This window comes from Cervus canadensis, chromosome 6, assembly GCF_019320065.1.
Source record: "Cervus canadensis isolate Bull #8, Minnesota chromosome 6, ASM1932006v1, whole genome shotgun sequence".
Classification (NCBI taxonomy): domain Eukaryota; kingdom Metazoa; phylum Chordata; class Mammalia; order Artiodactyla; family Cervidae; genus Cervus; species Cervus canadensis.
In genome coordinates this window covers 54,247,435-54,272,336 of record NC_057391.1, presented here as the reverse complement: position 1 = coordinate 54,272,336, position 24,902 = coordinate 54,247,435, and the positions used below count along the sequence as shown (strand labels likewise).

The 24,902-nt window shown below is 40.1% G+C and overlaps 1 protein-coding gene across 3 annotated transcripts in view; it reads left to right on the top strand.

The window, feature by feature from the left end:
* Positions 1-4,468: 4,468 nt before the first annotated feature.
* Positions 4,469-24,902, top strand: part of MAPK6 (mitogen-activated protein kinase 6) — a 31,908-nt gene continuing 11,474 nt past the window's right edge. The window contains exons 1-2 of one of the 3 annotated variants that reach the window (XM_043471967.1): positions 4,469-4,632; positions 23,516-24,703. In XM_043471967.1, the coding sequence (XP_043327902.1) occupies positions 24,149-24,703 (555 nt within the window). In that variant the 5' untranslated portion in view covers positions 4,469-4,632; positions 23,516-24,148. Of the gene's footprint in view, positions 4,633-5,144; positions 5,300-6,716; positions 6,855-23,515; positions 24,704-24,902 lie in introns of those variants that run through there. The other 2 variants (XM_043471968.1, XM_043471969.1) reach the window with 2 other exon arrangements.

Here is a 24,902-nt window from a genome sequence, read left to right as displayed (position 1 = left end):
CTGCATAACAACCCTTTAGCAGATTGCTTTTCTGCAGGTTAAGCAGACCCAATTCCCTCATCTTTTCTTTAAATAAAAAATGGCTTCCATACTCTACCTGAATGTCTCCTTCTAAAGAATTCTGATTTGTTATGCAAGGAGTTCTTTTAATGTTGTATCTGTATTTAAACACATAAGTTCAGAAATTCTGAACTGAATAGCATAGGTCTAGTGCCCCTGTGACTTGAACACTGTTTTGCATTAACACAGTCTACATTTTGTTAGTTTTTTTTGGTGGCAGCTCACACTGTATGCATATCTCTAACTTATAGTCACACTATCAGGTCAAGTCTCCCAAATCCTGGCCCCTTTCAAATGATTTCTTGAACAAAGATACTATGCCTTGTATTTATTGCAACCAGATGTCATCTTTTTTAAAAAAATGATTTTGAGTAACTATTCTGTCATCATATTCTGATCTGAGTTCTGTATCTTCCTCAAATCTTAACTCAAAACATTGATAAAAATATTGCCCAAGTCTTGACAAAGGAGGACAAATCTGTATCGCTTTTCTTGAGACTAGAAGCCTCAAGAGTAATGTCTCTCCAGTAATTAGCACTCTGAATCAAACTTTTTCTACAATTATCTAAACCCATATTTCTCAATCTTATCCACAAAAGTGCTTTGACTTTTTTGAGATGACCAAGACTACACTACCCGATGTTTAGTAATGTAATAATCCTATCAAGAAAGGAAGTGGTATTTCTTTTGTCATTATTTACTTGAAAAGAATCTATGATGACTCTTATGAACTGTTACATTACCCCTAACATATGTTTAATGATTTACATTAGAAAATTTCCAGGAATTGGCATCAAGTTTAGTGGTCTATATTTCTAAAATCTGCCTTACCCTCCATCTTTAAAATCAAGATACTGACAGTTTATTTTCACAGGAAGATAGTAAGTGAATTGGAAAAAGATCAAACAAGTAGCCTAATGAGGGAATCTAAACTCAAACAGGAAAAATGGGACCCACCTGGGTGACTCACGACTTTCCCTTCATCAAGGCTAGTTGATTTGGCTTCAAGTATCACTTGTATTAACATCCCCTTTCTATGCCCAGTAGAAACACATTTCCTCTCTCTTCCATCCCCGCCCTCCTTCTCTCATGCTTAAAACACAATTTGAATTGGGTTTTCTGTCACTGTAACAAAAAGAATTCTGACTTATGCAGAAAGAATGGCTCCTTAAAGGACATCAGAGTATTGTCACCAGAGTAAGACAGACTGGATGCACGGCAGAAAACAATGTAGATGAATCCTTCTGCCTTCTTCCTGTTGCCAACTTCTTGTTCACCTAATCTACCCTTTCCATTCATTCCAGAATTACCATTCTTAAATACTAGTTGAATTATCTAAATTCCTCTTCTTCTGCCTTTAGCATAAATCCAAAAGTTCTGGCATCCAGTCAAGGCCTTCTCAATTGGGTACTAACTTGCCTTCATTTCCCCAGTCCTGTCAGACTTTTTTCCAAAGTGTGTCCAGCACATTCATGCTTTTGTACATTCTGCCCTCCCATCTTGAAATGTCTTTTTTCCTCATACTTTCCTGATGGAATCAAGCCCAGCTCAAATGCTCTGTCTTTGGGTTGAAAGCTTTCTGGTATCTCCAGACCTTATCACTTGTTCCTTCTAATAAGAGCAGGTACTTTGCATTTCTGCTCAGGAAGCCCTCATTTCAAGCTGCCTTATGGTGGACTTACCTGCTTCTTTCCTACATTCTTCCACTACAACGGTGGCTTTCAAACTCGTAGCAATAACACAGCTCAAAGCAATAGTAAGCAATAAGTAGCACTAAATGTAATTCACTCAGTCGTGTCTGATTCTTTGGGACCCCATGGACTATACAGTCCATGGAATTCTCCAGGCCAGAATACTGGATGGAGTGGGTAGCCCTTCCCTTCTCCAGGCGATCTTCCCAACCTAAGGATCGAACCTGGGTCTCCTGCGTTGCAGGTAGATTCTTTACCAGCTGAACCATCAGGGAAGTGCTACTGTGATCCAATTAGCATTTTTATAGATGCCCTACAATTAGTTCATCAATTCTAAGAAGTACTTCCTCTATTTTAATATCTCTGAGATTAGGATATAGCAATAGAGTATCATTATTTGGATGGTTTTTGCTTTCTTAATACTACATAAAATATTGGTGTCATATTGATGACATTTTAGATTTGTTGGAATAAGATACATAACTAAAACACAAGTTTCACAAAACAATGTTTTCACCCTTTGTTACAGGCTATGCTCTCTAGCTTTTTCTATTTCATTAAGAAAAAAATGCAGATCTTAATCCACCGAAATCCACTATGTATGGCAGTTTGAAAAACTACTGAGAACTTAAACTCTTTACAGCCACACAATAAAGAACTAAAACTGACTACATTAATAATGCTACAACCCCAACATGTGCTTAAACATGATTTTAATTTCAAGAAATTTCTGCCCAAAAAGATGAAGTTGCAAATAACTAATGCAGTTTCAAGACCTTCCTCAAAGTCCATTTAACCGAACAACAAAGAGACCTAGCCTTCATCAAGGTAAACAGCCCCTCCTCCATAAGATTACTCTTGGGTTTATCAAATAACTTGACTTTTTAAGGTTTGCTTCAAAACTCTTCCCTATGTCTACTAATCCAAAGATTTGTTGTTTGTTGTTCAGTCACTCAGTCGTGTCTGACTCTTTGCAACCCCACGGGCTGCAGCATGCCAGATTTCCCTGTCCTTCACCATCTCCAGGAGTTTGCTCAAACTCATGTCCACTGAGTTGGTGATGCCATCCAACCATCTCATCCTCTGTCATCCCTTTCTCCTCCTGCCTTCAATGTTTCCCAGCATCAGGGTCTTTTCTAATGAGTCAGTTCTTCGAATCAGGTGACCAAAGTATTGGAGTTTCAGCTTTAGCATTAGTCCTTCCAATGAATATTCAGAGTTGATTTCCTTTAGGATTAACTGGTTTGATCTCCTTGTAGTTCAAATATTATATCATAAAATGTAGTCCTATCTCAAACATGCTTTCATTGAAAGATCTGTTTTTAACCCTAATTCTCTGAAGCTATCCTATCCTTGACCTCCTTCTCTAAGATGCTACTAAAACTCTGTCAACAAATTTGGCTTTGCTTGATCAACAGGTTATTTCGGTGGTCTTTGACACATTATAAGATCCCTAAGGGAAAGCACAGTGCTTCTTATTTATTCTCAACCCTCTCCTCCTGGTGTTCAAACACTGATGGATGCGGGAGGAAAGGTGTCTTATGAATTTCAGGGGAGCTCGAGAAGGCAGAGCAGGGATGTATAGTGGTCAAAGAGAAGGAGCTCTTGTTGCAGAAAAGCGGCATTCACAAATAAGAAATCCTGTGGTTAGGACAACCCTTCCCTTTTTCTTAGTTTTATCTACTCACTGTGTCCTCTTCACACCTGCTATTCAGATGGTATTATTTTAAATATAAAAAAATATAAACCATTCAAACTCGATCCCACTCAACTTAACTTCAAGCTAGTATGTGAGCTTTGAAGTGGTGTTTGCCTCCAGCTTGAAGCTTGAGGATGTGCATAATAATGGATAAAGGGTTGCCAAACGTTTGGTTCTCACCAGGAATGGTGATTCGGTCACTGAAAAAAATATGTTGACCTGCGTCTCTAATTTAATAAATACCTACTACATTTCACATAAATACTGGAAGGCTTCCTGGATTCAATCAGCCATACTAAAATAAATAAATAATAAATAAGCTTGCTTTTTGTCCTAGTGGGCCCAAGAAGGTACCAATCTACATTTCCCACTTATCTCACTGGACACTCTCGTCCAAATTCTACGCTTCCCTCAGACTGGCTTAGTCCCAGTTCCTGCAACAAGCCAGGTGCTCCCCTCCTCCATGTCTTTGCTCATTCTGTTCCCTCCGCAGGAACAGCCACCCCCGCCCCCCACCTCCTCTGGTTTCACAGGCTCCTTATTTAGCTGAAAGGTCAGCGGTGGCAACCCCATTTAGAAGCCTGCCTTAGCACTTAACCTTTAACGCGTTTGCCTTGTTCCTTGGCTGTTGCCTTCTAGCCAATCCATCTTCGGTCCAGCTTCCCAATTCCCAGGGGATGGGGAAGTCCTGTTCCTCTAGGTCGTCCAAGTCCCATGCACGTAGTAGGTGCGCAGTAAACGCTCACAGTTTGGTCACTATGTGCTCTAACGCTGGGGCAAGTAGCAGAGCGAAGAATGGCTGTCTGTTCACCTCCTCGCCAGCTCCCTAGCCCAGCCCAGCGCATCCAACCGGAGGCGGAGGACAAGCCCGCGTGCCTCTCTTGCCGCCCCCGCGTCGCGCGGAGCCCAGTCACGGGCGTTGGAAATTCCGGCGCGTGCCGGCGCGCTGGGCCGGGCGGGGGCGGGGGAACCCGTGGAGTGAGCCTGTGACGTACAGGGGCGTGGCTCCGGAGCCCCGCCCCCTCTTCCTCGCCCTCTCTCGCGGGTCGGGGTTACATGGCGGCGACTGCGGCAAAGCGAGAGCCTCGGAGACGCCGCTGCCGCCAGCACAGCCGGAGACCTGAGCCGACACTGGCGGCTGTTCGTGGGCCCCGCACTCCCTCGATGAGTCGGAGAAGTCCGGTGGGTATATGTGTGTGCGTGTGCGGGGCGCGCCGGCGGGGCGGCTCAGGAGGGCGCCGCGGCGGGCCCGGCGGCTGAGCCGGCTCTCTCCTCCATTGTGTGTGACCCTCCGGCGGCCGTCGCTCAACAAAGGCGCTTTTGTTCGGTCTCCCGCCCGCCCTCGGCCCGCCCGCCGGCTCGCTCTCTCGGGCCTGGCCGGCGCGTCCTCACGCGGGCCGCCGGCGGCGGGCCGGGGTCCCCGCGTGGGGCCGGCAGAGCGGCCGGCGCGCCCCTCCCACCCGGCACGCCCCTCGCGGGCCGGGGTGCCGGGCCCGGCAGTGCCCGCCGGCCTCGAGCCCGGCTTGCCGGCTGCCTCCCGGTCGCCTACGTCTGGCTCCGCAGGTTCGAAACCCGGCCCGGCCGGCGGCTGACTGACGCGGGGCGGCGGCCGGGAGGGGCGGCCCGCCCCAGCAGCGTGAGGTGGCGCGGAGTCTAGCCTTCCTGGCACGCCGCCTTTCGAAATGCTCCCGCGTCTCCTCCCCCATCCCACTCCGGTGACTCGGCCTCAGCTGACTCCGGCCGGGCAAAGTCTCCCAGTGCACTCGGCACATTGCGTAGCGCGCCGCTCTCTAGACTCGGCGCGGAGCCCCGAAGTCCTCTGCCCGAGTTGAATCTGGCCGCTAAGGAGGTACAGAAAAACTCCTCCAAATCGGAATTCCTAATTTCTTCCCCCTCTGTCTGCTACAGCCTTGTCTGAGCTGCGTCCGGGACGCGCAGCGGTGGTGGTCCGTGAAAGTCCCCAGATGAAAACTTGTTTTGTCGGTTCACTGAAAAAGGGCTTCCTCGCTTCTCGGTGCATTTTTCTCTGACTTGGTGAGGTTCGTTGAAAAGTAAGGATTTTTTTAGCCGCTTTTTGTTCCTTGATAGGTAAGACTGGTTCAGGTGTTAGGTGGGAGCGCTCCGAAGCAGGATCTTATCGATTCCTTTCCTTTTTATTTCTACCTTTGCTCGCTCATTGGGAAAGGTCCACTAACGTGAGGACATTTGTGTGCTGCATTTGCAGCACAATTCGTGTTCTTTTCCTTCATCGCTAAAAATGCCCTCCAAAGTCAGTTTGAGTATTAACTTTTTTTTTTTTTTTACAGATAGAAGATGATTTATCAAGGGAAAGAAAAATTAACAGGGGACAAAATAGAGCAATAACAGCTTCAGAGTACTTTTCCGATTGTTTGAGTCGTCTAGCCTTGTTATTTTTTTAAAGCTCTGATTGGACACATCCTCTCTCTTGAACGTTGGGGAACTGAAATGGAAAGAGTAGTCTAATTAGAAGATTGAAGGGATCAAACAGGACTGGGCCTTGAAAGGAAATTGCCTCTAGAGTTTCTTCTTAGAATGTCAGATATTTATGTTTGAAATATACTTGCTAATCGGTGGCAGAGACTTCACATTTCTTGAATGGGTAGTTGTTCAGACATGTTTAGGAAGGGCTTGCTATGTGCCAAAGAGCAGAGTCCTTTCACATATATGTGCTACATCACTGAGTAAGAATTCCCTTGTGAAACTTGTAAAATTGCTTATTGGTGTCCTAAATTGAAGAATCACAGTCGTCTAGGAAATATACCAGATTTGAGCAGGACGTGTTTTAATCACCTAAGAATTACTGTTAGAAAAAGGGCTCTGGGAAATGGAGGATTATTTATAAAAACCTTTATCTATGACCATATTTTGTAATTCAGTTATTTGCAAAAGAGGATTAAAAATGTTTGCTATTTTCTGTGACTAAGAAAGAATCCAGAGAAGATTGATTTGAAGATCAGTTAATTTTGCGATAGAAAAAGTACATGTTCTAATGACAAATGTTAGTACTAAAAGTGTTACAGCATTTTGCATAAGTTCGTTTAAACATCGTGAGAATTCATAACTGAGAAAATAGTAAGGTTTGCTGACTCAGGGTACATTGCTGAAGGGGATGGGGTCTGGTAGGAGGAAGCTTCTAAGTGCTGCAAGTTTTGAGTTGGGTGATGACTCATCCTGCCCACGGACTGCTACGTGGCCTTTTTTTTTTTATACACTGTATTTTTTTTTTTTAATGATAGGCTAAAATGCTCCTGTCTACATTATAATTCTCTCTCACACAGAGGAGCTACAGATTCTCTAGAAAAGTAATGGCTTCTGAAATTGCATTTTAAAGGGATATCATATATCCTGCAGGTGGAATTTGTTAACATTTGTTGAAAAGAAAGGTAAAGTTAATTGCTAGTCAGTTGGGGCAATGAAATATTTGATCCTATGGGTTGGCCAAAAAGTACGTTTGGGTTTTCCTGTAAAATGTTAGGTGAAAAACTGGAGCGAACTTTTTGGCCAATCCCACAGCAGTTCCTTGGCTATTGATGAGAGAGGTTTCTTATGGATTTTTTACAGATAGTACTTTTATGGTATAGATAGAAATTAACCTCTTTGTTTTCATTGGTAATGTAAAAGTTAACTTTATACTATCTAGAAATTAGTTTGTGTTGTAAAAGTACAGTGGTGTTTAATCAGATACAGCTCTGAACATGAGCATTTCACTCTGGTGGAATATATATAGTGCTTTCTCCTTTTTTCTAATCTTTATTAATTTAATAGACTATAATATATAATTAATTTAAAAGTTAAAATAGATATTGTTACAGGCACTATTTTTTCATCAGTCCTTTTCTTAGATAAGCTGATTGTACAGTTCCAAATTTAGGATTTACATTGAAATTTGGTAATAAAATATTTTGACTGATTGTAGAAAGCCATTGTTTAGCAGGTTGACCTAAAATAAGATTGAGGAGAAAAAGGGATTGAGAATAACAATGTGTTAAAAGTGAGAAGAAAAACTCGCCACTCTCATATTTTTCTTTGTATGTACTATTTATCTTCTCAGTGATTTATTTGAATGGTTTTGTGGGCAGTAAAGTGTATTAATGTGAATTAAATCTTTGGAGAGATTTTGGAAGAACATTGCATGATTTATATAGGGGAACTTTAGTAAAGTTTAATTTAAACTTTAAAATATACTTCCTACTAAAGGAAATAGAAAAGTACAAGTATGAAAGTATTAAAGACTTTCAAAGCCTTTTTAGAGGTTGAACGTGTATTTCCAGTGTGTGTGTGTGTTTTAAGAATGTAGGTAATTACCTGTCATGCTTAATTCAGAATTTATAAACAAACTGGTTGTGTTAGTCTGTCTCCCTTCTATGAGGTATTGACTTATGAAATGATGATGAGCCTCCCTGTTGCTATCCAGTTCTGTGTTTGCATTGCCCACTTGAATTCTGTGTTACTTTAGGGCCCCTGTTAAAATAGAAGATGCCTCAATAGTAAATTCTTTGTAGCATTGTTGGCTTCCCACTGTCAGCTCCTTCAGCCTATTTTGTGGGCTGTTAACATTACTCTATAGTCTGCTAGAGATAAGGAGATTTTGGTTGGTTTTATTGCTAAGAATCCTGATTGAGACTTTACAAAAACAAAAATGTTATTGTAGTTACTTTTTTTTAACCCCCCTTGGGAGTTGCTTTTCTTGTGGAACTGATGCCTTTAAAGTAATAGTGGCATGGGCAGAGTCCACCAGTGTTTTTTTTCTTCTGAACTGAATATTTGGAAAGTGTAGTGTATCCCCTTTGATACTTTTTAAAAGGTTTATCTTACATAACATGTCCACCTTTTAAATCTATATCTGAAAAGGTATACAGAGATTGTAGCAAATAACATTTTCCCATTGATTTTCATTTAAATTTGATGTCTTTTTTATAGGGGAAAAAAATTCATTTCAGGAAAAAGACTGTCTCTTCAGAATGTGAGAAATCTATGTGCATTTAATTCTGTACAACCATAAAACTATAAAATGTTAGTTTTTACGGAGGGGTCATGGACATTTTATCTTTTTGACTGCTCAAGAAACTGAGGCCCAGAGTGATCTAAACTCTTGGTACAGGGTGATTTCTGGACCAGTAGTATTAGCATCATTTGGGAGTTAAATGCAGAATCCTGACCCCCATCTCAAGACTTATTTAGAAGCTACAGTTTAACTAGATTCTCAAGTGATTCAAACGTATGTTCATTTCTGGAAACACTGCTAAGTGATGCATACATAAGTTGCTCTGCTGGTTAGTGACTGATTTGGAAAACTCAGGTCTTCTGAGTTGCTCTTTCCATTGATTCTCCTAAAAAACGTCAAAAGGAAGATTGAGAATCTAATCACTGTCCAGTGGAACTTTCTGTGATGATAGAAGTATTAGTATTTTACTCTGTGCTGTCCATGAGATAATCACCAGCCACATGACAGTTGAGCATTTGACAGGTGGCTAGTGTACCCAAGGAACTGAATTTTTAATTATATGTATTTCTAATTAATTTATTCTTGGCTGCCTGAAGTTAGTGGCTACTGTATTGGACAGCACCTATTTAGATGATCTTTGCCCAGATTAAGTTTAAAATTATTTAAGCTGTAATTTAATAACTGACTAGGCTTAATTTGGGATTCCCTGATGGCTCAGACGGTCAAGAGTCTGCCTGCAATGTGGAAGACCTGGGTTCGATACCTGGGTTGGAAAGATCCCCTGGAGAAGGAAATGGCAACCCACTCCAGTATTCTTGCCTGGAAAATTCCATGGATGGATGAGCCTTGGAGGCAACAGTCCATGAGGTTGCAACAAAGTCGGACAGGACTGAGCAACTTCACTTCACTTAGGCTTAATATAATAATTTCCTCTTAATTTACAAATTGGAGTGATGGTAGGTTCCTAACTACCTACATCCCTAAAATGCCTAGGTATTAGTTTAGTCTAAATGCCTAGGTATTAATTTAGCAATGCCAATTTTCTGATATACTCCTGTGTTCAATAGTGTAGATAATCTAAGCTGCAAGAATATCTATTTCCCCATTTGTCTCAATCACTTGGATTTAAAAATATTAAAAATAACCTGTTAGGGACTTCCCTGGTGGTCTAGTGGCTGAGATTCCACACTCCCAATGCAGGGGCCTGGGTTCAATCCCTAGTCACGGATGAGATCCCACATATCCCAACTAAGAGTATGCATGCCACAACTGAAAATCCCAAAGGCTATAACCAAGACCAACTTACTTGGTTTGGCCAAGTAAGTAAATATTTAAAATAAATAACCTGTTAAGTAAATGTTCCTTAATTATCTTATGGATAGCATTGAGGGGACAGTTTTCACCTCTAGTGTAGTATCTCCAGGTTTTTTGGCATTTGTCGATAGCTGCCAGATTGATCTGCCTTTTGTTGTGTTATTTCCAGGTGTAGAAACATTGAGTGGTTCTTAACCTTCCCTCTTATGCAGTGGGAAGATTCTAACCCTAGAGTAAGTCAGAGTGACCTGTGTCCAAATCTTGACACTGACTATATGCATGATTTCGGTGAACTTGTTTTATCTCTTGGAGCAAAGTGCTCTTGTTTGTAAAATGAGACTTAAAAGGTGGTGGTTCTGAGTAACAGAAATAGTTTTCTACTTAGAAAATATGTGTGTGTACTCAGTCATGTCCGATTCTTTGTGAACCCATAGACTGGTAGCCCTCCATTCTCCTCTGTTCATGGAATTTTCCGGTCAAGAATACTGGAGTGAGTTGCCATTTCCTTCTCCAGCGGAGCTTCCTGACCCAGAGATCAAACCCACATCTCCCACTTCTCTTGCTTTGTAGGTGATTCTTTACTGCTGAGCCACCAAGGAATCCCCCACTTAGAAAATGCCTGGCACTTAATGGACACTTGGTAAATTTGAATTACCTTCCCTTTCCCTTGTTCTCAGCTTCTTACAACCTGTATTTAGTTTTATGTTTAAGATTCTGATTCTAAGTCTTGTTGGTTCCCCCCAATTATATCACTTCATGCCTTGCTTCATTCATGTATATCCTTAGTACATTCCTCCACCTGTGCTCTGAATTCCTTCTCTTGATCTTTTTTGTAAGATTTTTTTTATGTGAACCATTTTTACAGTCTTTATTGAACTTGCTACAATATTGCTTCTGTTTCACATTTTGGTTTTCTGGCCAAGAGGTATGTGGGATCATAGCTCCCTGACCAGGGATCGAACCATCACCCCTGCATTAGAAAGTGAAGTCTTAACCACTGGACCACCAGGGGAGTCCCATTCTCTTGACTTCTTAAGGACTCGTCTCTTGCCTGCCTCATGAATTTTGCCCCTTGTATTGGACTGTCTTTGAAAAAGTGAAAAGTAAAAGTGCTAGTCCAACTCTTTGCAACCCCATGGACTGTAGCTCTCTAGGCTCCTCTGTTCTTGGAATTATCTAGGCAAGAATACTGCAGTGGGTAGCCATTCCTTTCTCCGGGGGATCTTCTTGACCTAGGGATTGAACCCCGGTATCTGTACTGATATACAAATGTGCTATAGAGCTATACTATATAGTAGCCACTAGTCACATTTGACTATTTAAACAGAAATTATCAGTTCCTTAGTCATGCTAATTGTATTTTACTTGCTTGGTGTCCATGTCTAGCTATTGGCTTCTGTACTGGGCAGTGTAGATATAGAGTAGAAATCTCTTACAAACCCTCTCCTGATTCCACATTTTTCTCTTATTTTGCCTTATTTCTTATTTCTCTTATATTGCCTCATTTCTCTAGTCCATTTTCAAGCATGTTTTGAAGAACTGTCTTTGTGTTCTCGCTCCACTTTGCTTTGTTCTTCAACTCCAGACTTCTGTCACCATCTCACCACTGAAAGTACTCTAGTCAAGGTTACCAGCGATAGCATTTACCAAATCCATCCTAAAGGATCTTATAGCAGCATTCAGTGTTGTTAACAGTTTCCTGCCTATTCACCTGCTTCTCTTAGTTTATGGGACTCATATTTTTGTTTTCCTCCTGCCTCACACCTTGTCGTACTTTTTTACAGCCTTCCCTCTCCTCTCCTGCCTCTAAAGAATGGCATATCCCAGAGGTTGGCCCGGGCTTCCCTGGTAGATCAGCTGGTAAAGAATCCACCTGCAGTGTAGGAAACCCAAGTTCGATTCCTGGGTTGGGAAGATCCCCTGGAGGAGGGCATGGCAAACCACTCCAGTATTCTTGTCTGGAGAAACCCCATGGACAGAGAAGCCAGGTGGGCTACAGTCTGTGGGGTCGCAAAGAGTTGGACGTGACTGAGCGACTAAGCACATAGGTTGGTCCTGGACTGTCTTCCCCTTCTCTTAGTTCTTTCCATAGATGGTCTCATTCAATTTAGTTTTTAAAATACTACCTACATGTGAATAATTATCAAATATATGTTTCTGGTTTAAATATCTCACCTGAAGAGACTTAATGTGTCCAAAATAGAACTCCTTCTTTTATAGTGTTATCCCAGTTGCCCCCATCTCAGTAATTGGCACCTAGGAGTAATGCTTAAAACTTACGTTTTCCTTTATCCACTATACCTGATCCATCACCAGGTTTTCTTGGTCTCCAAAATATTTGGGTTGTCCTCTTTTTCGTCCTCATTTCTACCAGCCTGGTCTCAGTCACCATTATCTCATGTGGCCTGCTGAAATAGCTTTTAACTGGTCTCTGATTTCACTTAACCATCTTCTTCAGTGCATTCCCCTCCCAGTAGCTGGAATTATCTTTGAAACATGGAAGTGCAACCATGCCAGTTGTCTGCCTAAAATTCTTCAATAGCTTTCTTAGTTATAAAATTCAGAATCATGCTTCATGTTCACATCAGTCCCTGCTTCCTTTACTAAGGACGCCATCAGTACACTGGCTTCTTTTCCTCCAAAATTCCAAGTTACATCCTGATCTAGATTGTATTTGCTTTCTCCTCTGTTTGGGACCCTCTTTTTCCATCTCTCAGGAGTGCTGCTTCCGTCTTACTATTCGGGTTTCAGCATCTTAGATGGCCATTTCCGAGCCACTCCATCAGAGCACTTGGCCAAACCTGAAGTTATACTTACTTGTTATTCTTTCCTTATTAGAGTGTAAACTGTTTGGAAGCAGAAGAACCTTAATTGTGTTATTCTCCACTGTGCCATAGAACAGTGCTTGACACATGCCAAGTGCTCAGTAAATTTTTGTGCACCTATAAAATGTTTGGCTCCCTTAAATTTCTGAAGGGAAAAAGTATGTTAAAGACTGCATTGTAGTCATTGTAACGTGATTCTGAACTGAGTTTTTTAGCTCTCTGAACATTATTGCTGCAGTTGCAAAAACTTAAGTGGGATCTGAGTATTAGATAGTAATACTGTGCCAGTATCAATTTTCTGATTTTGACGATTGTATTCTGGTTATATGGAAGAATGTCCTGTCTATAGGAAACATACTAGGGTTGGGAAGGAAGGTGTAGTGTACTTGTCAATAAATTACATTACTATTAGAAAGAAGATCATGGGCTTTGGACTGAAACCTGAGGTTCAAATTCTGGCTCTCAGTGTGTGTGTGATTTTTAATGCATTAAATTCTCTAAAAATCTCAGGACCCATTTTGCAGTGTTGTTAGGAGGATTTAGTGTAAGAATAGTATGCTTCACACATAATACATTCTTATGCTTGCTGTTCTATATTTTAAAAAAAATCTATTCTCATGTTCAGTGCTGTGACTTCCTTTATAATACAAATTTTTTCATTAATTGCTTTTATAAAAGCTGATAAAGTAAGATAGATATGTACCAGATAATGTTCTTTAAACAACTCAAGTTAGAACTTTTTGAACTGTATTCCATAAGGTAGTTTTTAAATTCTTAAAAACTGTCTACTTTTAAGTTATAAAGTAGAGCCTCTCAAAATTATTTCAGTTAAAATATGTGGGAAAAAATAATAAAATATGTGTCTTTGTCTTGAGTAACATGGTAAATTTTTATCTTATTTGAAAGTGTCAGTGAATCTGTGGTGAGGTGAAGTGAAGTGAAGTCGCTCAGTCGTGTCCGACTCGTTGTGACCCCATGGACTCTAGCCTACTAGGCTCCTCTGTCCATGGGATTTTCCAGGCAAGAGTACTGGAGTGCGTTGCCATTTGAATCTGTGGTATTTAAATGCTAATGTACTAGTTTGTATTATTATTGATGTAAAAATACACAAAAACTGCCTAGCAAAATGAATCATTACTTATAATTGGTGATTATTATTTAGTTTTTTCTTATTCTTTCCCTTCACTCCCCTTGATGGGATGTTATTAAGTAAACGACCAAAAAGGAACTTCCCAGGTGGCTAAGTGGTGAAGAATACACCTGCCAATGCAGGAGGTGTGGATTTGATCCCTCGGTCAGGAAGGTCCCCTGCCGAAGGAAGTGGCAGCCCACTCCAGTATTCTTGCCTGGAAAACTCCATGGACAGAGGAGCCTGGCAGGCCACACTCCATGGGGTCACAAAGGAGTCAAACACGACTTTGACTAAAACAACGCATACAGCAACGACAGATGACCAAAAAGGGAGAAAGCGTTTAAGGATGACCCCTGAACCTTTTTATTTTTTTCAGTCTATTTTTCACAGTTTATTTTCACAGTCTGTTTTGAATAATATAAACTACTTCACTAACACTGCAAACCTTAAGACTGCATGATTCAGGTTACCCTCTTGTAACACACTTTGCTCTTATGTTTTACTTCTACATATGCTGTAACCCCAATACATTATTATTTTTGCTTTAAACAATCAACAGTCTCTTAAAGACATTTAAACATGTGGATTGGTTTTTTTTTTTTTTAGGCTTTGTTTTTTCCAATTATTTATGCTTTCTGCAGGTCTTCCATTTGGTTCATCTTCATGATAACAAACTTCTTTTAGCATTTCGTGTAATGGGAATCTGTTGGAGACAAATTCTTTTCACTTTTTTCTCTTTGAGAATGTTTTAATTTCATCCTTTTTGAAGTATGTTTCCCTTGATGTCAATTTCTGGACTGGTAGTTTCTTTTGACACTTGAGAGATGATGTTCTGTTGTCTTTAGCTTTTGTGCTTGTCAGCCTTTGTTCCTATTGTTTTTCCCTAGTATATACTTTTTTCTCTTTCATAGTTGCTTTTAAGAGTTGCTCTTTACCTTCCCACTCCCTAACTTTCAACAGTTTATGATGTGCCTAGATATGAGTTTCCTTGTATTTATCTTGCTTGTGGTTCATTGACCTTCCAGGTCTGTGAGTTGATGTCTTTATCAGTTTGGGGAAGTTTTTGCCCATTGTCACATCACATACTTCTCTGCCATGTCAGCTTTCTGAACTACTTTTCAGCCTTGCTGCTGGCTCTTTGGATTACTTGGATATTTTCTTTGATTTCCAGTACCACCTCAGGTTTTTACATCAGGTTTTTGCCCATTTTCTTAGGAAGAATATTTGCCTTATACTCAAGAGTGCCTTTGAGGGATTTATCTCATACTTACTGTCTTGACCTCCACCTTGAGAGGGCATCTGTCTTGGACAAAATGGATGCCCATATGCTTCATGAGTTTTTCTCTCCGCTTTCTTGACTTGGCTTCAGACTTGTACTTTTAGTGAAGACCCATAGGGAAGGATTGGCAGGTAGGGCTTGTAACTGGGCTTTCTCTGAATTCTAATCTGTTACCTGAATCTTTATGCGGCCAATATCATTGTTTATAAATTTGACTGGTTTCTTCTTCGTCCTGTTAGTGAAAAATATCTTGTTCTCTTGCAGCTTTATGAGAAATGAGAATAGCCATGTTCTCTTGTGTTAGGAAGGGCTTGACATTTTCTAGAGCTTAGAGTTCTTTGCATCCTTAGCTTTCTGATGTATTTCTTAATTACAGTTCTGTAGCTTATTTAGTTTATCATGGTTTATCGGGAGAGAGTAATGGTGTCTTGCAGCTTTCTGCATTTTAATCAGAAGTGGAAATCTTGAGTCTTTCACTAAACTTAAAATATTTTGGAGCTGGAAGAGATTGTAGAAATCATGTAGTTTAGCTACATCATTTTCCTGATGAGGAACTGAGACATAGTAATATGAGGCTTTGATTACAAAGCTAGTTTAGCCACAGATCCTTGACTAAACTTCAGATCACTTTAGTTCATGTTTCTTTTTTTTTTTAATATGGGGTTGGTGACATCAGATGAGAAGTTTTCAACAGTATCAAACTGTCATGTGACTCTGATAAGAGACTTATGCTATTTTTTTTTTTTTTTTAATTTGGCTGCATCAGGTCTTAGTTGCATCACATAGGGTCTTCGTTGTAGCTCACAGGCTCTAGAACTTACGCTCAATAGTTATGATGCCTGGGTTTCATTGCTCCATAGCATGTGGAATCTTCTGGGACCAGGGATTAAGCCTGCGTCCCCTGCATTGGAAGGTGGATTCTTAACCACTCAACCATCAGGGAAGTCCCTACTTATACTATTTTCTGTCTTACAAGCTTTCTTGTTTAGGTTTGGAGAAAATGAGAAACAAAGGAGAAAAGATATTCCAGAAAAACTATTTGCCATTCTGAATCACTTTTTAAGAAATTGGGCGCACTCTAAGTAAGCACGTGGTTGTCTCCATTTGATGGGGGTCCAGACATGTTTTATGTGGCCTTGCGCAATGGGACCTTCATACCCTCACCAGAGTTAGCCCAGAAATGATAGCTGTTGTATTTGATGCCAGTCTGAAAAGGTGTGGTGCTTTTAGATTTCTCCTATCATGGGATAAAGAACAGTACAATCAGAGAGTAGTGGAATGATCTTGTTTATCTTCACAGTACCTACCTGCTAGGCTAGGAGGACTTTTTACAGAGTCCTGCTCATCTGGTTATATAGGGCACTGCTTCAGTGGTGCAGTCCCTCTCCACTACCTCAGCAAAACAAACTAGGAGCTATAACAGAGCTAACGTTTTTCTGTTTCTTCAGTCCAACTGGGTTGAAATCAATTGCTTTCTTCGTGTGTTGGCAGACCTATATGTTCACCATAGGGTAAGGCTCCTGGGCTAATGCCTGGAAAGGAAAGTACCATATCTAGAGTCATCACTGATGTTCCTACATGGTAGGTCAGAATGTGATCAGATTCTGAAAAAATTGAGGGTAGAGCTTGTGTTCTCCAAAGCTTTCTACTACCAAGTAGAATATGTTATTTACATTAATTCTTTCAATAGTGTTTAAGGTGCCTACCATCAGGAACTAGGCTCAGAAAGTATCAGTAAAGGTACTTAGTCCCAAACCTTTAAAAATAGAACTGCAGCAAGGGGGAAGGGAGTGGTGCCCTAGAAATTGAAGATTAGAGGATTTGAAGATCAGAGGGTAGATTAAATGAGATTGGGGATGGATGGCAAAAGACGAAGGAAAATGCTATAGAAAAGAGAAAGCAAGCCTAATGGGACAGAGAGAAGTCTACTACAATGGAATCTACTGCGGTGGAATGCAATGCTCTAGGAGTACATGCTCCATGAGGCTTTTTTTCCCTTTTTTTTTAGACTATTTTGATCCCTTCTATACCTTAATGCCTAAGACAGTGCCTGGCATTTGATAAGCACTCAAGGTTTTGTTGAATAAAAATGCAGTGGATGGATGGAAGAATTGAAACAAACAGTGAAAGCTCTTAAAAACTAGGTTCTCTCTGCTTCTGGGCCATTTTGGGATTGCATTTCCCTACTGCATTGAAGTTGGTGCCACCATGTGACCTGCTTTGGTCAGTAAAATATGAGTAGAAGTGAAGGGTATGATTTTTTCGATGAAGGTTTATGAATCAGTGGGGCTGCCCAGGTGGATCAGTGGTAAAGATCCTGCCTCCCAGCGCAGGAAATGCGGGTTCCATCCCTGGGTCAGGAAGATCCCCTGGAGGACATGGCAACCCACTCCAGTATTCTTGCCAAGATAATTCTCAAGACAGAAGAGCCTGGTGGGCTACAGTCCATGGAGTTGTGAACAGTTGGACATAACTGAACACGCACGACGTTACATATCAGTGAGATATTCTCATTTCTTTCCCTCTGGCACATTGAGTGGCTGTGATAGAGGGTGGTATAGCTCCTTCAGGAGTTTGGATAACAGCTATGTTGCACTTGTTGCATGAGCTGGACTTAAGAAGTCTTTTTACTCACTGAGGTTTGGGGTTATTTGTTACTGTAACACTGTATAACCTGTCTCTCAACTACTATAGAAATTTATACTCATTTTTGTTTGGTTGGAATCATCAGATTTCCAAAGGTACTTGAAGAAGGCTGCCCAAGTGTCTTCTGCTTATATATTTGCCCCAGTGTTTCCTTGCCGTTGGTTAGGAGAAGAGTCTTAGAAATGATGGCTCTGGCAGGAGGAAGATAGGAAGGGGTTGAAGGATTATTATAATTATTTTAAATTTTCCAGCCGTAAATTTGTAAATGGGATTGTGTTTGTTTAATGTTTTATAGCAACTTCAATCACATTTCCACCTTTCTGGGCATCCTACTGTATTAAATGGGAGCAAAAACTAGTCAAGTTGGAAGACCTGTACTGTGCTTTCATAGGTCATAGACTTTTAGAGTTGGAAGGGTCTTTAGAGATTGAGTAGTTTATCTGGTCTGTAAAGTTCTGCTATTCCAGTGTGAGTACCTAGATTAAATAGCAACTAGATATGAGCATCAAAATAAACATATAACGTTTATCTTATAATGGCCTCTTAAATGGTTGAAGTCCCTAATGTTAAAATGCATTTAGGCAAAGGTTCAGACAATTTAAGAACAGGAGTTAGGACTAGAAGAGAAGTTTTTAAAAAACTGGTTACTTTGTTAGAAGCTATGTAAGCATCCATCTTTGAAAGTTTGTCTCTGTAGCTAATGGTAGTTACTGACAGCAGGCCAAAGCCCCTTAGGCTTTGATGCTTAAGTGTTAAGGTCCTCCCTCCCACACCAAGTTCCTGAGATGATTCACTGACACTGGTTTGCACTTCGACCTCCTTAAGGCCCACATCCTGAGAGGGGTCCCTGATAACTGAGGGCTACCCTGCATTAGGAGTAAGAGCTTTGTCAGGAATGCATATGAGCAAGCAGTTAAGCTGTAGTCTTTGGCCTTCTCTGCCCTAGAAGCTTAGTAGCTTTGATGAGAGCTTGAGAACATGATCTTAGGGAAGGGTGAATTTGCTATAACAACACCTCTCTATGCCGGGGTTAGGAAACAGTCCTAGGTGAACGTAAGAAGAGCTCAACCTTTCCCTTCTCTCCAAAAGTAACTGAGCTTTGGCTGAGATGTGAGGGTGGCTAAATGCCAGTTAACTCAGATTACTCAGTTGACCCTGGAGAAGAGCTAAATAGGCAAGAGCTGATGAGGGGTGGGGGTAAGTGAGTGAGTGAGTGTCATCAGGCCAGATGACCCAAGTCAGCATTTAACCTGAGAAGCAGCAGAATAGAAGATGGAAGGGAGTATCAGGCAAGTAACCTTTATATTTAAGGCCCTCACCTCAAACTTTGTACTTGCTGACACTGACCAAGTTGTTCCTGGATAAGAAAGGAAAGAAAATCAGATTTCTGTAGAATGTAGAAATGGAGCAGAGTGAAGTTATTCTGTCTTTTTTCTTTCTTTCTTTTGCATTTTATGACTTCATACACTTTGGCCTGACTCAGAGTACCTGCATTTCTCTTGGTGATGAAGTGAGAGCTAAGTGACAGAAAGCAGGAGGCAATTTAGGCAAGAAAGAGCTTGAGGCAACATTTGTGGCTAATGTAGTTTCAGGAAACTATCTTGTAAGTGTTGGAAGCTGGTACTCAGCCTGGCTAGCTACACAGAGAACTTTTACTTCCATGTTATGGTGAATTACTAAAAGAAGACCAAAGAGCCAACTTCATTCTTATAAATCATTCTCTGCTCTTCATTTTTATTTACCAAATTGTTAAAGCCACATCAACTTAGCTAATTAAAACTTAACCAATGATCTCTTTCCAAGCAACACCGTATCAGCACTCAGGTTAGTAGGAATGGGAAACATTTGGAGACATAGAAATTAAAAAGGTGGTGGGAAGGGTCATTTTAAAGTTACTGTCCTGTCTTGGTTTTCCCTTTCCTCCCTTGAAGTATGTAGAAAGTGCAAAAGGAAGGAGAACTGCAGATCTTGAGTCTGAGCCTTGAGCTTTGCTTTTATGAAGTTAAATGTGATAGATGGTGGAGAAGATGGTATAAATAAGACACTTCTAGAGGTCATTGATGTGGATGGAGGATGCACTGACCAGTAATCTGCTGATTCAGTTTAGTTGCAGTTGCGTGCCCAATGACTGCCTGGTGGATGTGAAAGATGGAGGTGATTGAACCAGATCAGGATTTGAAATGTAACTCCTATAAGGGTCATCGTGATAAGGAAGAAACTGTGTACATGGTCACTAAGGAGGAGCATGGGAGGCCTTTGGCTTTTTATGGCTTCCAGAGGCACATATCCTGACTGCTCTAATTAGGTCAGATCACCCAGTGTCTAGGCTCTCACAGCATCCTGTACTGCTTTTTCCCTTCTGCATACCCTTTTTTCACATTGTTATTATTGTTTGTTTCTAACTGTACTATAAACTCCATGAGGGCAGGGGTCAAGCCTATTTTTACCTACCATTTTATCTGCAGTGCTTGGTATGCTGACAAGTACATAACATAGTTAGCAAATACTTGCTGAATGGAGGGGACTGAATTGGAAGTATTTACTAGATCCACTTTATCATACAGAGGTATGGCATTACCTCCAACTTACTGATTAAGCTTGAAAAGCTTACTTTTCAAGCTCCTGGATGAAAAGGTGCTAAAAAGCTTTTGGTCTAACAGATATTGAAGGACTTGGAAGAATACTACTCACAGAGCAGTGCGGCAACTACACAGGCAAGCACTGTTGTAAATAATGGGATAGCCTCCCCAACCCTTCCTCCGCCACTCCCCCATCCCAGTTTTTTTTATTGGTACAGTCCTCACTGTCTGGTGGAATTACAGTTTAGTTGACAAATATTACATTCTTTCTTTAGATTGTGGTCTCATATTTTTGTAAAGTTTGCTCAAGGCTTTCAGTATAGGCATCATCTGAGTCCGTAATGAGAACTCTGAAGCTCTCGGCCTAGTCACAAGCTCTTACCTTCCCGGAAATGAATTTTTACCCACTCTTTACCCCTGTAAGTGGTGATCAGTGTCTGAGATTTCCGAAAGGGCATTCTCGTCCTTAGATTTGTTTCTGGTCTGTAATGCTTCTTGGTCTCACTAAGATTGAAAGGGGGCCGATGTGGATGGAGGTCTTGAGTTTTCAACTCATCCTCTGAATGGAGTTTCTACTGTGGTACTTTTCTTGTGGATGAGAGTGGTGGTGTTTTAGTGAAGCGTTATTTTTGCTTGTCTCTGATTGCTGTGTTAGTGAACCAAAAGCTTATGAGAGTACTTAGAGGTGTTAGTATTCTTATGTCAAGTCTGTTAAACAGACATAAAAATGTACGTTTATCAAAAACTTAAAACTTGACTGAGCTTTAAGGAATTGTCTACATTAGGGCAAGAGGGATCATTTACCTACTTAGTTTCTGAGTTATTCGTATTATCAGTTTCTCTTTCACACAGTATTTTTCATATTTCTGGATCTCTCAGAATTGAAGATTTGCTCAGATGGAAGCATATGCTGTGACCTTATTTTATTTTTCAGGATCATACATTCCCACATGTGACGTATGTAGAAATATGAATGAGGCAGACAGGGAAACAAGGTAGATTCCTCTGTTGTACAGAAGTTTCACCACTGTGCAGTAGCTGATGTGTTTGGTCCTAGCAGTTCTTAAGCCACACCTGAAGGTGACTGGAAGTTGCCGTGTCTTCAGGTTTAGAATGGACAGCTTTATTTCATTCACTGATAAAGTTTCTCCTGCCTTTAAATAATTAGCTCTTTGAACCAAGGATTATTGCAGCTGTCCTGTGTCCAGTCCTTTTAGACTCATTGATGAAATAGCATTGTATATGCACCTATACTAGCTTTAAGGTCAAAAGTCAGCAACAGAAAGCCTTTCCGTATAAGGGTTTAGGCTGTATTACATACTTATAGGCATGTATTAATACGTTTAAATGAGCTACTACATTGGTCTCCTAGTTGCTTCTGGAACATGAAACAAATGCTCATCTTAGTGTATTTATTTATGCCTAATAGCTTTTTCATGTTTTTACTTTTTTCCCAATATTTTATGATAAATTTATTTTATTTTGATTTTTAAAAACTTTTTATTTTATATTTGAGCCCCTCTGTCTACAGTTACTTCCACATAGCATCCTTAAGGCCCACCCACCTCCTTACTTCCTCCCTTAAAGCTTTGCTCCAGTAACACCTTATCAGAGAGGCATTTCCTCACTACCCTCTTTGTCTCTTTTCTCTGTTTTATTTTTCCATACCACTTATTGCCATCTAATATGTGTTTCGCTTTTTTGTCTGCCTGCATTTCCCCCTATAATATGAACTCTTCACTTACATACTGCCTAACTCTATAACATTCTAATAATTTGTCATACTTCAGTTGTTTTTTAAAAAATAACACATTAAAGATTGGTTGAAGCATGCTGTGTAATCCCCCTGCCCCGTTCTTGTTCCTTCCTTCATTCCTAAGGTGATTATTATCTTTAATTTGTTATTTATCAATCTTATGTTTTTATACTTTTGCTACATCTGAATGTACCTTAAAATAGCTTTATTTTGCATGTTTATCCACCTGCTATAACTAGTTGCAGCATGCACATTTCTGTATGCAGTCTGCTTTTTAAATTTAGTGTATATCTGATGATTTCTGCCATCTTCATTTTTACTGTTATATAGTAGTTCACTGTATGACTATAACTCATTTATTCTTATTGTTGAAAGTTTAGGCTGTTTTTGTTATTTTGCTATTACAAAAAAAAAATGAACATCTGTATGTCCATTTGCAAGCACTTCTCTAGGGAATTTTCCTTGAAGAAAAATTGCCAAGTCATAGGTATGATATTTATTTATTTACTTGTGTATTTACTTATGCCAAATTGTTTTTTGATGTTCTTACTCTTTCCCAATATTTTATGATAACTTTATTTTGTTTTAATTTTTTAACTTTTTATTTTAAATTGGAGTATGGCTGATTGATAATGATGTGATAGTTTAAGGTGGACAGCAGAGGGACTCAGCCATACATGCACATGTATCCACTCTCCTCTCCTATCCTGGCTGCCACATAATGTTGAGCAGAGTTCTCTGTGCTGTACAGTAGGCCCTTGTTGGTTATCCATTTTAATTATAACATTTTGTGTACATGTCAATCCCAAACTCCCTGTCTCTTGTAAACTCTCACCATTTTTGTAGGAAAGTTCCTGTTTTTCCACATCCCTCTCCAGACTTGATATTTGCAGTTGAGACACTTCATTGAAACCATTTTTCCAATCTGAAATATCATCTTCCTGAAGTAATTTGATATTTTTGATAATCAGTGAAGTTAAACATTTCATAGGCTTTATTCATAGGTTTATTCACTGTTTAAGTTCACCCCTTTGTAAGTGAACTTACGAAGTTCACTTTTTAAGTTTAAGAGCATGTTTGGCAATTTCTTATTTGTACTGCTACATTTTTGTTCATTAGGTATTGCCAGGCATTAAACTCTGTCAGACAGAGTTAATAAATAAACATGCTGTTTAATGAACTAACACTTTTTAAGTTATTATATATTTATTTTTAGAAAAATGTTGCAAATGCTTTACTGAAAAACTCTGAAGAATTCTGTAAAAATATTATGAACTTTTCCTTTGCTTATTGGCATTTAAGAAATTATACAACCTAATGACTTAGATAATACAAAGAATCTAGTATGGTGAGATCTGGAGTCTGAGTCAGCACATGTGAATTGCTTACAACATAGGTAGCTATTTTTGATTGAGGGTAATCTTTCCATTTAGTGACGTATGTAAGTTTAATACCCCACCCAGTGGTAGCTTATAGCTAAATGCCTAGTTTGTGTCATTTTATAAAGTTGATTAAAAGAGCATTTCCTGCAGTGGTGACTCTTTTCCTTCTTTTTTCTCATCCTCCAGGTTGTATCAGAGTAAGATGGACGGTAGCTTTGATTGTGATTGTGGTGAGCTGGAGCCACCTGATCACTAACAAAAGACATCTTCTGTTAACCAACAGCCGCCAGGGCTTCCTGTTGAAATATACAGCAACAGAGGAAGAAAAGAAGCAAAACGGAAATAGCGCTTACCAGCACCTTAGAATGATGCTGCTCAGGACCAGTCCAACACTGAATGTATCTGCACTGTGAGGAGAATGTTCATAGAAGCCTGTTGTGTGCATATTTATTCACATTTTTGTTAAATGTTAAACCCTTCAGCACAGTAAATCTGAGTGCATAGTATGTCATTTCATTCCGTTTGAGTTTCTTGAGTGTTTTCTTTAAATGTCTGCAGAGTTGCTGTCCCTTTCTTGAACTATGAGTACTGCAATCTTTTCAATTCTCAGTATGAATAGAGCTTTTTGAGCTTTAAATCTAAGGGGAACTCACAGGCCTGGTTGGCATATGCAATGAGCATCAAGAAACCATCTTGCTGTGGACGAAGAATTATTTTTTTCTCCCTTTTTAAAAGATCTTTCCTTTTGATGCCAGTTTTCTTGCTTGTTCACACAAGTTCAACCATTTGAAAGGAAAAGCCAATAGTAAGGGTTTCAAAATGGCAGAGAAATTTGAAAGTCTCATGAACATTCATGGTTTTGATCTGGGCTCTAGGTATATGGACTTAAAACCATTGGGTTGTGGAGGCAATGGCTTGGTTTTTTCTGCTGTAGACAATGACTGTGACAAAAGAGTAGCCATCAAGAAAATTGTCCTTACTGATCCCCAGAGTGTCAAACATGCTCTACGTGAAATCAAAATTATTAGAAGACTTGACCACGATAACATTGTGAAGGTGTTTGAAATTCTTGGTCCTAGTGGAAGCCAGTTAACGGATGATGTGGGCTCTCTTACCGAACTGAACAGTGTTTACATTGTTCAGGAGTACATGGAGACAGACTTGGCTAATGTGCTGGAGCAGGGCCCTTTACTGGAAGAGCATGCCAGGCTTTTCATGTATCAGCTGCTACGTGGGCTCAAATACATTCACTCAGCAAACGTACTGCACAGAGATCTCAAACCAGCTAATCTTTTCATTAATACTGAAGACTTGGTGCTGAAGATAGGTGACTTTGGTCTTGCACGGATCATGGATCCCCATTATTCCCATAAGGTATGTGGAAAGTCAGCTGAGGCAGAGCTCTGAATTGATACACATCATCAGAAACAGGTGCTTGTATTTCCTTTGTGTGTTGTGGCAGAATTTTTAGTTAATTGTATTAAACTTTACGTAGTACCTTTTTTCCATTCACAATCTCCCTGTGTTTGAAATGAAGGTGGAACGGGATCCTAGTTAAGTACAAATTCTGGTT